Source organism: Dermacentor andersoni, chromosome 4 (assembly GCF_023375885.2).
Source record: "Dermacentor andersoni chromosome 4, qqDerAnde1_hic_scaffold, whole genome shotgun sequence".
Lineage (NCBI taxonomy): Eukaryota > Metazoa > Arthropoda > Arachnida > Ixodida > Ixodidae > Dermacentor > Dermacentor andersoni.
In genome coordinates, this window is record NC_092817.1 from 164393994 (window position 1) to 164409923 (window position 15930).

At 44.7% G+C, this 15930-nt stretch overlaps 1 protein-coding gene across 1 annotated transcript; it reads left to right on the top strand.

Moving 5' to 3' along the window:
• The first annotated feature begins 640 nt into the window (after window positions 1-640).
• On the top strand, window positions 641-4465 carry LOC126520415 (uncharacterized). Its single transcript, XM_050169335.3, has 2 exons — window positions 641-1423; window positions 4340-4465. Exons 1-2 carry the CDS (start codon window positions 641-643, stop codon window positions 4463-4465), a joined length of 909 nt encoding a protein of 302 aa, XP_050025292.3.
• The last annotated feature ends 11465 nt before the right edge of the window (window positions 4466-15930 follow it).

A 15930-nucleotide genomic window follows, 5' to 3' on the forward strand; every position in this document is an offset into this window, starting at 1 on the left:
AAAACCACTTTCTGATTATGAGGCACACCGTAGTGGAGGACTCCGGAAATTTCGATCACCTGGAGTTCTTTAACATGCTCCTAAATCTAAGTACATTGGTGTTTTCGCATTTCGCCCCCATCGGAATGCGGCCGCCATGGCCGGGATTCTATCCCGCGACCTCGTGCTCAGCAGCCCAACACCATAGCCACTGAGCAACCATGGCCGGTTTTAGTTAATGAGCAGTCTTTAAAAAATGTTAACATGTCAGCCCATTGCAAATGCAGGAACAGGCTGGGAAAAACTAGTTTAAACTCATTTATCAGATGAAACACGAGTTCTTGGTGATTGGTATTGCACATACTGAAATTTACTTTCAAAGGTGAAACATTTAGTTTTAGATGTTGCTACTGCAGGTTTATAATTAGCCTACTGTGTCAACATGGTTCAGTTCTTAAGGTTTACATACCGATAGACCTGCTCAAGTGTGCTGTAGTTAAGTGCGCAATAATATGTCTACCTATTTGTCATGTACATGATCTAGCAAGCTTTCACACAAAAATCATACTGATGCATAAAAAGAATTGCCTTTGCAGGTACACTGAAGTACTCATTTTGCAGCGACGTGCCTGGAAGGACACACCGTGGGGTGTTGAAAGCAATGGTGAAAGCAGTGCAGAAGAAGGAACCAGTGTTCGGCATAAAAGGTCCATCCACTCTGATCAAGCTGCGAGGCTTTGATCTCGTCTGGGGCCTGCCTCCTGACTACATGCACTGCGTCTTGGAAGGTGTGACCAAACAGGTTACTGAAATGTGGCTGTCAGCTACAGGTTCCACGTGGTATATTGGGAGGCACATGAAGCTAATTGATTCGAGGTTGCTCTTGATAAAGCCACCAATAATCTTTTCAAGATCAGGACGGCCTTTGTCAGATCGTGCTTTTTGGAAGGCTGCAGAGTGGCGCTCTTGGCTTCTTTTCTACAGCCTTCCATGTGTCTCTGACATATTGCCCCGACCTTATCTGACACATTTCGCACTTCTTGCAAAGGCTGTGTTTCTTTTATTGGAGGATGTTATCCTAGAAGATGAAATTTGTGCTGCTGAGAGGTCCCTCTTAGCATTTGTTCAGCAGATGGCCAAGTTGTATGGGCAGAATGCAATGACTTTTAATGTGCATCAATTATTGCACCTCACAAAGTCGACACGAATGTTTGGCCCCTTGTGGGCTACATCAACGTTTCCCTTTGAAGATGGAATTGGCAGGGCACTGCAGCTTGTGACAGCAGCTAAATATGTGCCTGCTCAGATTTCTGAACGGTGCATCATGCACCAAACCTTCAGAACAGTTTCAGTGCATATGGACCTTCAACCAAGTCTTTTGTCTGCCAAAAAAGAGCTTGAACATAGTTATAAGCGTTGTTCTCAGACATGTGTTCTTGGACAGGCACTGCCAGTTGTTTATATGCCAGATATCCTAAAGGGGCTTTTTGTTTCGAGATTTGGTAATGTACCACAAGTGTCCAAGTATTTCAGAGCCCAGGTAGGCACCATGATTATTCACAGTTCTGAGTATTGTGTGCCTAGCAAAACTTGCTCTTGCTATGTTAAAATGTCTGATGGAATGTACTGCTTAGTTCTAGGGATTTATGCAAAAGTAGGCGTTATGTACTTTCATTGTCAGCAGCTGCTCACCACACCATGTGCATTTGATGTTCTGCACATATTAGAGTGCCAGCTTCCACCTACTTCTGTGAATAATTTCTTGTATTGTTGTGATGAAGTGTCTTTGCAATGTGTCTTTCTTAGTGTGAGTAATAAGTCATACTTGTGCGAGTTGCCCAATAGGCTTGAAAAAAATTAATAGCCACTAGGCCATGCAGCGGCCAAGTTCACTGGCAATTCTTGCGTATTCTGTAAATGTGCATTTAAGCGTAGGGAGTTACTCGTGAATGAAAGCTCGTGCACCTTATTTTTACGAGTGTGAAGTACAGAGAAAGCGGTTGGTACGGCCATGTAGCGGCCAAGTTCACTGGCAAGTCATGCGTGTTCTGTAAACGTGCATTTAAGCGTAGGGAGTGACTCGTGAATGAAAGCTCGTGCACCTTATTGTTACGAGTGTGAAGTACAGAGAAAGCAGTTGGCACGGCCATGTAGCGGCCAAGTTCAGTGGCAAGTCATGCGTGTTCTGTAATGTGCTTTTAATCATAGGGAGTGACTCGTGAATGAAAGCCCGTGCACCTTATTGTTACGAGTGTGAAGTACAGAGAAAGCAGTTGGTACGGCCATGTAGCGGCCAAGTTCACTGGCAAGTCATGCGTGTTCTGTAAACGTGCATTTAAGCGTAGGGAGTGACTCGTGAATGAAAGCTCGTGCACCTTATTTTTACGAGTGTGAAGTACAGAGAAAGCGGTTGGTACGGCCATGTAGCGGCCAAGTTCACTGGCAAGTCATGCGTGTTTTGTAATGTGCTTTTAATCATAGGGAGTGACTCGTGAATGAAAGCTCGTGCACCTTGTTGTTACGAGTGTGAAGTACAGAGAAAGCGGTTGGTACGGCCATGTAGCGGCCAAGTTCACTGGCAAGTCATGCGTGTTCTGTAAACATGCATTTAAGCGTAGGGAGTGACTCGTGAATGAAAGCTCGTGCACCTTATTTTTACGAGTGTGAAGTACAGAGAAAGCGGTTGGTACGGCCATGTAGCGGCCAAGTTCACTGGCAAGTCATGCGTGTTCTGTAAACGTGCATTTAAGCGTAGGGAGTGACTCGTGAATGAAAGCTCGTGCACCTTATTTTTACGAGTGTGAACTACAGAGAAAGCGGTTGGTACGGCCATGTAGCGGCCAAGTTCACTGGCAAGTCATGCGTGTTCTGTAAACGTGCATTTAAGCGTAGGGAGTGACTCGTGAATGAAAGGTCGTGCACGTTATTGTTACGAGTGTGAAGTACAGAGAAAGCAGTTGGTACGGCCATGTAGCGGCCAAGTTCACTGGCAAGTCATGCGTGTTCTGTAAATGTGCATTTAAGCGTAGGGAGTGACTCGTGAATGAAAGCTCGTGCACCTTATTGTTAAGAGTGTGAAGTACATAGAAAGCGGTTGGCAAGGCCATGCATTGCTTGATTCCACTAGTAAAAGTGATGCTCTAAACACCGGATTGAATGCTGCACATTTCTTATGCATCTTGTAGCTCGAACTGTACATGTACAGCCGTTGGGAGACTACACCAATGTGGGATCAAGTTGCCCGTGTGCACGTTAGAGCTGCAAAGTGGCATCATGCGGTTGGAATTATGAAGAGAGGTTGGCTCAGCATCCAATGCCTGTCGACATTGTACGTAGCCAGTTGTTGCTCCTCTGACTGAAAGACGGTTGGCACGCGAGCATTTCCTAATCACATTTGCCAATGGCTATGAGGTCTTTTACTAAGGTGGTATGAACATGCTGCATCGGCATGTCCGGACCGGTGCATAACGGCTGTCATGACCACTCACTATAATTGACGGAAGTGCATACGGGAGTTGCAGGCAAGGCGCTTTAGCCAACCTGGGAATAATTGCTTATGTGTATTTGTATATTCTGTCGCTTTAGACGTTATTGTGACTGTATATTATACATTTTACTGCATTATTATAAACATTTTCAAATACATAGGAAAGTTTCCGCCTGCCAGATTTGATCTGAGGACCTTGAGCACAGTAGCAGGATATCTAAACTGCTACACCACTGATATGTTCTTCGGAAAGCCCCGTAAATTGCCCTTAGGTATTTCTGTTGGGCAAGCAAGCATGCTGAGTCACTTGACGAATTTAGACTTGGCACTCCATCTCTGGGTCAATGGAGCGACAACAGCATGATTACATATACAGTAGACCTCCCATATTCAAACTCGAGGGGTCCCCAGAATTTTGTTTGAATTATCAGATGCAGGTATGAATATGCCTTGGAGCAACACATCAGCTTATACTGTAATGAAATATCCATTTAATCACATGTGAATATAAATTGCAAATTTGCGACTGCTTTCTTGCAGCATGCCAATTCAAAACCAAAAGTTTTCTATTCCAACAAGGACAACTTTTCCGCTTCTGGTTTTTACCACTTTGACAAGTGCAGACAGGCAGTTGGCTTTATTTTCATATGAACGCAAATGTTCAGTTAGAAATGAATAAAGCAGTTGATATTTCCAGTTTCGACAAGCAAGAAGTACAGATGAACAGATTTAACCGAATAGTGCAGTTTGAATTAATTGGCTTTTGAATACGTTGAAAACGTAATGGGCCAACCAAAAATTAGATTTATTTGAATGGACTGAAAGTACGAAATATCTGTTTGATTTATGATGAGTTTAATCTACTGTCAACAGGCGTCGTATGCCCTGCTGCACTCTCGTCTCGATTCCAGCTGCTTCCATTTCGTCACACTCACGGTCACATATGGGCCGCTTACCCCCTCGTTTAAGTCTCATGACGGCAGTGCACTGCTTCCATAGTTGCATGCAGCAGTAGGTGGGTTGGAAGAACCTTAGAAACACGGAACAAAACTTAAAAGGACATGGCAGTGCAGGAAACCTTGTGGCTAGTGCCTGCCCGTGTCTCTGACAACGGCTACCTAAAAGCAGTGTCGCTTGATGCAGTTCTGAATTAATGACTTCAATAGAAACCTAATCGGGCCTGCCACTTGGCTGTGTGATGTGTGCAGTATGCCAGAAGCAGTGAAGAAAATGCTATTCAGGAAGTCAGCTTTTTGAACGACATTCATATATTGTATTGGAAGACCAGGTATGGTAAAAGTGCATCGAAGATGTGAACAACGTTTTGTATCCCAGCCACGGTGGCTGCATTACAATGGGGGAAAAATACAAAAATGCCCGTGTCCCGTGCATTGGGGGCACATTAAACATCCACCGATGGTCAAAATTAATCCGGAGACCCCCGCTACGGCATGCCTCATAATCAAATTGTGGTTTTCGCATGTAGAACCCCAGAATTCCAGAATTACTATTTTTGAGAGTGAATTGTTCATTGAACTTTGGCACGATGTGCAAGGATTGATGTAGGAGAAAATTTGCTGTTCTGAGATCAGTGTTTAGCGTGTTTCTCTACTCTACACACAAGTATTATAGCAAGCATGCATTACCAACCTATACAGTCTACATAGTATAACGTGGCCTTGTGGGACATCATGCCCTTTGGATAGTGAGAGACAAGTCACATACCTGACAGTAGCATGAAGCTTCGTGCTACTCTTGGTTTCATGACTTCTTGCTTTTCTAAAATGTTCTCCCCCTTTTGCATTTCCGCTGAACTTATTTGCCACCTTTTACTCAAGTACATAAAAACAATTGTTTTGGAATTGTGATTATTGTTTGTTTATTATCTTTTAGAGTAATTGGTGTAGAATTATGTTCTTCAGGATTGCTGAAGTAATAGGTTGGCTTTGAAGCTGGTTCATGTGCGATTTTGATTTTCCCTGATCAGTATCGGAGCAAGATGTTCTGTGATCAACTTCATTGTGACTGTGCTTAGTGTATGCCTGTATGATTCCTACATGTGCTGTCATGCTGGTAGTTTTCGATGCCAAAGTTGTATGTGTGTATATATATATATATATATATATACTATAGTGGCTGCGGAGTGTAAGAATTGATGTTTCTACCAGTGTTCTTTCTTGCATTATATCTGGTGCATATTGAAAGAGATACCTTTATGTGAGAATAAACGATGAAAATGAAAAATGTGATGTGCTTGGTTTTTCAGCAGTTTTTTATTGACTTGCTGTTTTAAACACTACTGCTCTCTAGAGCTTGACAGCGGCGTTATGACAAAAAAGCTTGTCAAATTCGCTGTTTCCAAAATGTATGCATACATATATGCACTGTGTTGGGATAATGGAGGAAGAAAAGAGCAGGAGAGGCTCCAAAGTTTTTGTATGCTTACGGAAGTGTGTGGTGGAAGCCCAGTGGCATTTTAGCTTTCCCTGTTTTTGTTTATGTAGCAAATAGCAGCAGTAGCTAAGGGAGCCAGCCACACTCTATGACATCTTGGTGCAGTGCAATGTGTGGGGCAGCAGCGGTTAGCTCTGAGATGAGAAAAGGCGGGTAGAGAGGAAGAGCTGCTGTAGCTGAGACTTGCATTGTACTTTTATCTTTTAAAGTGAAGCATTCTTTGCCTCTTCCTTTGACTTTCCCACTGCTGCTGCTGTGGCAGTTCCCATACAAGGGAGGTGGGGTGAAGGTGATGCGAGAAGGCAAGCTAAGCCTTTTACTATGCGACAGCGGTTGCGGATAAACTGGATAAGCTGAACTTTAAGGTACGGCACAGTACAGTACGGAATGGAATGTGATCAATAATCCATTTGGAAGTGACCACTTCCCTATAACTTTAAACTTAATAACGCAGCATGAAAACCCTCCTCGTATTCCCATTAAGAAATTGGCATCGGCTGACTGGGAGCATTTTAAAGAGCCTACTCATTTATCACCCGATTTTATAAATAATTTTAGTATAGATGATGCTGTCGCATATTTTACTGCTTTTATTTGTGATGCTGATGAAAAGTTTATCCCGCAAACGAAGGGTGGTTCATCTAAAAGACATGTTCCCTGGTGGAATGATGACTAGAAATGCGCGAAAGAGGCAGAATAAGGCATGGGGAATATTGCGCAGATTGCCGAACACAGAAAATCTAATTGAATTTAAACACAAGATCGCTGGGAAGGTGGATACGACGTCGGGCGAGGAGAGAAAACTGGGCGAGGTTCCTTTCAGGTATAACTTCGTACACACAGGAGGCAAAAGTTTGGAATGGCGTAAGGAAGGTAAAAGGGCAGCAAATAAATCCGTTGCCTCTGGTGAACGATCAAGGGTGAACCCTAGAAAAACAGGCAGACACCCCCTGACATTTTGAGCATGTGTCAAGCTCAATACACTACTCAAAATCCTTCATCAAGTCCAGACAAATAGAAGAACGTAAGGCATTTGAGCGGAAATCCCCACAAAACGCACCATACAACCGTCCTTTCTGCATTGCCGAGCTGAGAGCTGCCTTGATCGTAAGCAACAGCTCTGCACTGGGACCTCATAGAATAATGTACGACATGATTAGGAACGTACACACTGACACACAACTGTCACTACTTGCTCTCTTTAACACTATTTGGGCTGCTGGATATCTTCCACCCGCATGGAAAGAAGCAATCATGGTCCCTGTTTTGAAGCAAGGTAAAGATCCTTCGTCAGCTACAAGCTACCGTCCGATAGCTCTCACGAGTTGCCTTTGTAAGCTGTTTGAGAAAATGATTAACCGGCGACTCATACATATCCTTGGAATGAACAAAATACTTGATCCCTACCAGTGTGGCTTTAGAGAGGGTCAGTCCACAAACGACCATCTCGTGTGCATTGAGGGGTATATTAGTGATGCGTTTGTACACAAACAGTTTTTCTTATAGATATTCCTCGATATGGAGAAGGCATATGACACAACGTGGGGATACGGGATCTTGCGAGACTTGTCAGGAATGGGCATCCGTGGCAATATGCTAAACCTGATAGAAGGTAATCTGTCCAATCCTACCTTACGTCCTCGTGGAGTGTCGGGAAGCCGAAAGAGAAAGAAGGAAACATTTTCCTCTAGCATATCGATATTGTCTACCTCTGCATCCCGGTATGTTTCTTGGTAAGGAACCCCTTTTTACCAGCAAAGCTGTCCTAGGTTTCTTGAATGATGTGGTTTTACATGTTAGTAGCCCAATAGTATCGTAGCGCATCCTCTCTCTAGAGGATACTGCTGTGATAGTAGTCCTTGTACAGCACACGCCTTCAGGTCCTTGCGCTTCAAGGACTCTGTTAGGGCAGTAGTGCTTTTTAGAATTTTTATCCAAATGACCAATTTTAGCACATCGTAACTCTTTTACAATGCACCTTTCGCATCCTTGACACACTTCATAGTCATTGTCATAGGTTTATTACATGTAGCTCTTACACACTTTACAGTGACCGTCTTTTAAGCCCCTTTACAGCTCTGTAACATTCATTGCTCGTAATTTATCGCTTCCCTTTGATCACATTACCATTGGCTTGGCGCTCTTTGGCCAAACCTGGCCCTTGCGCCACAAAACACCACGCATCATCATCAACAGTACCTTCCTGCTATTTCTGAAAGATAATTACCATGCATATATGTCAAGCGGATAATTTACGCAAGGCTTGCAGAAGCAAAGCTGCATTAATTAAAGCACAACTCGGGCTCCAGGCGACACTACGAAAGCAGTTGACTGTGAAATCAACACTTCTGTGCCTGCCGCGGTAGCTTTGTGGCTATGGCATTGCTCGAGGTCGTGGATGTGATCCCAACCGTGGCAGCCCCATTTAACTAAAATTTAGGACACGCTAAAGAGTACCACAGTGTCAAAATTAATCTGGAGTTTGCCACTATGGCATGCCTCAATCCGATTGTGGTTTTGGCACGTACAGCCCCATAATCCAACTCAAGTTTAATACAGAGGAGACGAGGCAGTTTCCATACAAGGGAGATTGGGGGAAAGGGACGCGAGAAGGCAAGGTAAGCCTTTTGCTATGCGACAGCGGTAGCGGGGAAACTGGATAAGCTTAAGTTTAAGGTACGGCACAGTACCTTCCTGCTATTTCAGAAAGATAATCACCATGCATATATGTCAAGCGGATAAATTACGCAAGGCTTGCAGAAGCAAAGCTGCATTAATTAAAGCACAACTCGGGCTCCAGGCGACACTACGAAAGCAGTTGACTGTGAAATCAACACTTCTGTGCCTGCCGCGGTAGCTTTGTGGCTATGGCATTGCTCGAGGTCGTGCGTGTGATCCCAACTGTGGCAGCCCCATTTCACTAAAATTTAGGACACGCTAAAGAGTACCACAGTGTCAAAATTAATCTGGAGTTTGTCACTATGGCATGCCTCAATCCGATTGTGGTTTTGGCACGTACAGCCCCATAATCCAACTCAAGTTTAATACAGAGGAGACGAGGCAGTTTCCATACAAGGGACATTGGGGGAAAGGAACGCGAGAAGGCAAGGTAAGCCTTTTGCTATGCGACAGCGGTTGCGGGGAAACTGGATAAGCTTAAGTTTAAGGTACGGCACAGTACCTTCCTGCTATTTCAGAAAGATAATCACCATGCATATATGTCAAGCGGATAAATTACGCAAGGCTTGCAGAAGCAAAGCTGCATTAATTAAAGCACAACTCGGGCTCCAGGCGACACCACGAAAGCAGTTGACTGTGATATCAACACTTCTGTGCCTGCCGCGGTAGCTTTGTGGCTATGGCATTGCTCGAGGTCGTGGGTGTGATCCCAACTGTGGCAGCCCCAATTCACTAAAATTTAGGACACGCTAAAGAGTACCACAGTGTCCAAATTAATGTGGAGTTTGCCACTATGGCATGCCTCAATTCGATTGTGGTTTTGGCACGTACAGCCCCATAATCCAACTCAAGTTTAATACAGAGGAGACGAGGCAGTTTCCATACAAGGGAGATTGGGGGAAAGGGACGCGAGAAGGCAAGGTAAGCCTTTTGCTATGCGACAGCGGTTGCAGGGAAACTGGATAAGCTGAAGTTTAAGGTACGGCACAGTACCTTCCTGCTATTTCAGAAAGATAATCACCATGCATATATGTCAAGCGGATAAATTACGCAAGGCTTGCAGAAGCAAAGCTGCATTAATTAAAGCACAACTCGGGCTCCAGGCGACACTACGAAAGCAGTTGACTGTGAAATCAACACTTCTGTGCCTGCCGCGGTAGCTTTGTGGCTATGGCATTGCTCGAGGTCGTGGATGTGATCCCAACCGTGGCAGCCCCATTTAACTAAAATTTAGGACACGCTAAAGAGTACAACAGTGTCAAAATTAATCTGGAGTTTGCCACTATGGCATGCCTCAATCCGATTGTGGTTTTGGCACGTACAGCCCCATAATCCAACTCAAGTTTAATACAGAGGAGACTAGGCAGTTTCCATACAAGGGAGATTGGGGGAAAGGGACGCGAGAAGGCAAGGTAAGCCTTTTGCTATGCGACAGCGGTTGCGGGGAAACTGGATAAGCTTAAGTTTAAGGTACGGCACAGTACCTTCCTGCTATTTCAGAAAGATAATCACGATGCATATATGTCAAACGGATAAATAACGCAAGGCTTGCAGAAGCAAAGCTGCATTAATTAAAGCACAACTCGGGCTCCAGGCGACACTACGAAAGCAGTTGACTGTGAAATCAACACTTCTGTGCCTGCCGCGGTAGCTTTGTGGCTATGGCATTGCTCGAGGTCGTGGATGTGATCCCAACCGTGGCAGCCCCATTTCACTAAAATTTACGACACGCTAAAGAGTACTACAGTGTCAAAATTAATCAGGAGTTTGCCACTACGGCATGCCTCAATCCGATTGTGGTTTTGGCATGTACAGCCCCATAATCCAACTCAAGTTTAATACAGAGGAGACGAGGCAGTTTCCATACAAGGGAGATTGGGGGAAAGGGACGCGAGAAGGCATGGTAAGCCTTTTGCTATGCGACAGCGGTTGCGGGGAAACTGGATAAGCTTAAGTTTAAGGTACGGCACAGTACCTTCCTGCTATTTCAGAAAGATAATCACCATGCATATATGTCAAGCGGATAAATTACGCAAGGCTTGCAGAAGCAAAGCTGCATTAATTAAAGCACAACTCGGGCCCCAGGCGACACTACGAAAGCAGTTGACTGTGAAATCAACACTTCTGTGCCTGCCGCGGTAGCTTTGTGGCTATGGCATTGCTCGAGGTCGTGGATGTGATCCCAACCGTGGCAGCACCATTTCACTAAAATTTACGACACGCTAAAGAGTACTACAGTGTCAAAATTAATCAGGAGTTTGCCACTACGGCATGCCTCAATCCGATTGTGGTTTTGGCATGTACAGCCCCATAATCAATTCAGAGATGATGAAATATGGCTCTTAACAACGCCTTAAGCAAATGTCTCTCGCAATGTGTTCTTTGTACTAAACAAATAGCAGTGGTGCTTGCAAGGTAGCGTTTAACACCAACTCAGCACTCTCGTGTTATACTAAACGTTGAAGAAATTAAGCTTTCGGCATCAACATCACTGCTAATTATCTACAGTCAAAGCAACCAAAACAGAAACCTTCGCTTACATAAATTCCGACAGTGCGTGGGATCTGGATAATATTGAAATGAAGTGTTCTTTGCCCCTTTCTTCGACTTTCCCACAGCTGCTGCTGCTGTAGCTGGTGTTGTCTGGCATACCGTGTCAGGGCGCTGGTTCAGAGCGTGTACATATACATGGAAGAAGTGTGGCAGAGAAGAAACGAGATGTGAGAAACTTGTTTGTACCGCACCGCATTGAATGTGCACAATGCCATTTGGAGCTTCCTGGGTGTCGCCGCATTAACCTCTTGGTAGGTGTAATTATCTGTGGCCCCGCCCCCCCTGCAAAAGCATTGCAGAAATTACAGCGCTTAGCTTTCTACTAACATGCTAGCCCAGAGGGAAGCTAGATAGAATTGTGGAGAGGAGGGGGAAAGAGGGCAGAGAATGGGTAGAATCGATGCAGTCACGAAACGAGTGAACAGCAGCCTTGCCACTCTTCACTTGCAATTCCCGTACAAGGGGATGGGCGATAGGGAAAAGGTGACGTGAGAAGGCAAGGAAATGCTGCTACTGTATACAGTGGTTGCAGGCAAACAGAATAAATTTAAGTTCAAGGTACAGTACAGTACGTTTCTGGTACTACTGAAAAATAAACACCAAGCAAATTTGTGAATTGGGCAACTTACGCAGGGTGTGCAAAAGCACAGCCACAATGAAGTGCACCATAGGGTCAAGACGACACTACCGAGGTGGTCACACGTCAACACTTCAGCCCCCGCCGTGGTAGCTTTGTGGCTATGGCATTGCTTGAAGTCATGGGTTTGATCCCGACTGCGGTAGGCGCATTTCAACGAGGGCGAAATAAAAACTGCTCGTGCACTTAGATTTAAGGACACATTAAAGAATACCACGGCATCAAAATTAATCCAGAGTCCGACACTACCGTGTGCCTCATAATTTGATTGCGGTTTTGGCATGTACAGCCTCACACTTTAAATAAAGTTTAATACTTCTGCCATGATGTGATGTGCTATGTGAGGCAATGAATGTGTTCAATCCTCTCGGAGGTTATGAAGTATGGCGCAAAACACCATCTCAAGTAAACACCTTCCGCTGTGTGTTTTGTCTACTACACAGACAAACACCAGTGGTGCAGGCAACTCAACGTCTAACGTCAACTCGCCACTCTAATGTATTAAACATTGAGGAATTAAAGATTCACTGTCAGCATCACCGCTAGTTATCTTTGATCAAAGCAAACTGCTCAGAATGCTTTGCTTACATTGATTCCCACAGTGTGTGGGATCTGCATAATTTTTCTTCCTGTATGGATAAAGCTGAAAACTAAATTAAAACTGATTTTTCATAATGAGCTCTTCGACACTGCTGGCCTAGTTTTGAACATTTGGTTTGATTTTCAGGCATGGCATAGCGATTGAAATCTACACCTAGAAGGTAATTGAAATGGCAATTCTTCAGTTAGCTGGTAGCTGAGCAGCTCAAGCAGCACACTCAAGCATTCAAGCATTCAAGCACACTGTTCAATAGTGTGCGAACTTAGCAGTAGAGCAGCAGTAGCAGCAGTATAGTTGGAGTTGAAGTTGAAGTTGAAATTTATTTGCATCATCACAATGCGGGAAGGCTCGAGAAAAAAGTGAAAATCAATTCACTTGAAGAGCACTCTGAAGAGCAATGCAAACAATTTGAGCAGTAAGGTTTTAATGATTATTTTCTTGATTTCTCTGCCGCTCAGTAAATAGACAGTTAAACTTTAGCCGTGTTCCATGGCTCCATGGTCTGTTGCTTGGATGTTTGTTAGTAGCTGCAAGGAAAACAAAGCTGAGAAGAGTGTGGTGCTCTAATGTTGAATTTTTTTGGTAGTGCAGTATGCAAAGCAGCTGTATATTACAAAGATCTTAACTTGTTAGTAACACTGCTGGCTAGCCTTTCTACCACGTACGAGGCACGTATTGGCATGCCTAGTGATAAGGCATAGGTCACTGTACAGCATGGAAAACACTGAGCTGAACAGGCAGAAGTCATGAGGCACTGCACTAATATAAATTTATTTGGTAAAATATATTAGGTCTCCACAAGCAAACTATCACGCTGATGGCTAAGAAATCATAACGATTCTAATAAAGCAATTGATACTGCTGACATCGACATTTCGTGAGTGGTATATCTTTTTGGCATTATGAATCCTCACATTAGGAGATCCCTCTGTTTGCTCTCAATAGTGCATTCTTTTACTAACGGAGGCACACACTTGCTGCAATGTGCTGACAATCTGCCTCCATGCACACACTTGATCGTGTAGTTCTTTTATTCGATCATGAAGACAATGGCCAGTCTTTCTGACAATGTTTGCTATGTGTAAGGTGCATGACGTATAAATATTTGCAAACTCAAAAAATCATTTTCTTGCTTAGGCTGGTTCAAGATGGGTGTTATGGAGATGGCCTGGAAAGGTCTTGGTGCTGCAGTACACATAAATGGGTTGCATGGTTGCTAAAGATCGCAAAAAAAGTAACACGAAGACACAAGGCAAGCTAAAGACTGCATGAACACCGAATAACATCAATAAAACTGTTTAGTTGGAATAGGCTGATTATGAGGCTAAAGGGTTGTACTGCGCTCGCACATTACCGCAAAGGTACGATGATAATCGCGGTAGTCTTTCGAGCAGTGCGCTAAGGAAATATCGGAGCTACCTCGCGCATTTGGCGGCCGCGGAGATGTCAACACATCAGCAGCGCGATCGGAGAGTGCATGCAAGCAAACGCGCGAATTAAAGAAGGTCGTTCACGCCAGTTTCTTGCGCGATAACGTGCGATAAATATCAAAACAATGTCATCTGTAGTAGCCCTGCGCCGCAGAATTGCGTGATGGATCAAGTCGAATTTTTACACTCAGATCAACATGGTTTTCGCGAGCGCACTCATTTTGGCCGAGCCAGGCTGCTGTGTGAAGTGGCCGTCGCTTGATCGTTTGGCGTATAATAAAAAGCAACCACTGCATCTGAAAAGCTATATGTGTCAGCATAACAGTGCGTACAAATACAGCCGTGTACATAGCCACATTTCATTCAGCGAAGCGCCGCGGCGATCGAGTGCGACGTAGTACATACATGTACATACGTGCCGGCAGCTTTCACGTCTTTCGCGTAACAGCGGCATAGGCACCGCGCCGTGTCGCCGCTTCCCGCTTGCACTGTGCGAAGGGAAAGGTGGTCTATTTCTAATCGCTACAGTTGAAAATGAATCGCAATAAAAGCACTTGTCAGTTCAAATACGCCGATGACGTGCACATATGCATATACGAACTGGTTGACTGCGCTGCATATATATCCTTCGCTGAAAGTAAAAAGCGCTGATAGAAGTTTGTGCGTTTCAACTATCGAAGAATGGTTCAATTTTTTCGAAGCACGGGAACGTATACATATACGTGGAGGCGTGGAAATCGCGCTGTCGCTGAACGGCGCTGATATCAAGCTGGTACGCAGTCGATGGGCAGTTTTGCCGGCATTGCATGGAAGCTCGCTGAAGCTCGATCGCACACTGCGAGGACTCGCGTTTCGTCAGTCACGTCGTTGTCGGCCTAATATGACTGTATATTAAGTGGTCTGCCTACTAGTTTGTTTGTCAAACGTATTTAAGAAGCCCAAAAGTTCTCAGCACACACGACGCACATGTATGATTCCGCAATCGTATTGTAATTGGAAGGGGCCTTGAAGCAACGTATGCATATACGAACTGGTTGACTGCGCTGCATATATATCCTTCGCTGAACGTAAAAAGCGCTGATAGAAGTTTGTGCGTTTCAACTATCGAAGAATGGTTCAATTTTTTCGAAGCACGGGAACGTATACATATACGTGGAGGCGTGGAAATTGCGCTGTCGATGAACGGCGCATGATATCAAGCTGCAGGGTACGCGCAGTCGATCGGCAGTTTGGCCGGCATTGCATGGAAGTTCGCTGAAGCTCGATCGCACACTGCGAGGACTCGCGTTTCGTCAGTCACGTCGTTGTCGGCCTAATATGACTGTATATTAAGTGGCCTGCCTACTAGTTTGTTTGTCAAACGTATTTAAGAATCCCAAAAGTTCTCAGCACACACGACGCACATGTATGATTCCGCAATCGTATTGCTGTTGGAAGGGGTCTTGAAGCAGCATATTCAAAAATCGTATTTCAGTTGAAGGGTCGCCTATATAGCTTGAGGGACTTTCATGAATCTTATTGGTGTGGGAAGCGCGCCGATAGATATAGCTTTGAGGGAAATCCAACAAGCAGGCTCGCCTACAGCAGGTTTGAGGTACCTTCAAGAATCTCATTGGTGTGGGAAGCGTGCCCATAGAGCGTCCTGGGGGCCCTTCAAGAATCTTATTGGTGTGGGAAGCGTTCCCACAGTCTGTACTGAGGGACCACCAGGATTCTTATCGGTGTTGGAAGGGCGCAAACAAGAAATCCTATCGGACCCTCAAGAACTCTGTGGGTCCAACAAGATCGCTGTGTCGGATTTTTTGACTGGGACGAGTCAATCCTTAAACAAGTGTCTAATCTGAACCTGGGTTAAAGGGCCTACAACAACGTGAGGGACTCTCTGAACGATCGCAAAGCCACCCTCACGGTTAGCGACCTCGAGTCCGAAGAACGAACCCAGGGAAGTGCAGGTACCCCCCAGGGCTCAGTTATATCTCCGCTCCTTTTCAACTTAGTAATGCTGGGTTTCCCCAGCAAACTACGGGAAATCGAAGGAATCCACCACGCTATATACGCAGACGATATAACGATATGGGCAGATCGTGGCAGTGACGGGCAAATTGAACAC

Excerpts from the sequence above, each read along its gene's own strand:
- LOC126520415 (XM_050169335.3), top strand. The coding sequence starts at position 641 with ATGGTGAAAGCAGTGCAGAAGAAGGAACCAGTGTTCGGCATAAAAGGT. Across the intron at positions 1,424-4,339 it reads AGACATGTGTTCTTGGACAG|GCGTCGTATGCCCTGCTGCA; the intron begins GCACTGCCAGTT and ends TACTGTCAACAG.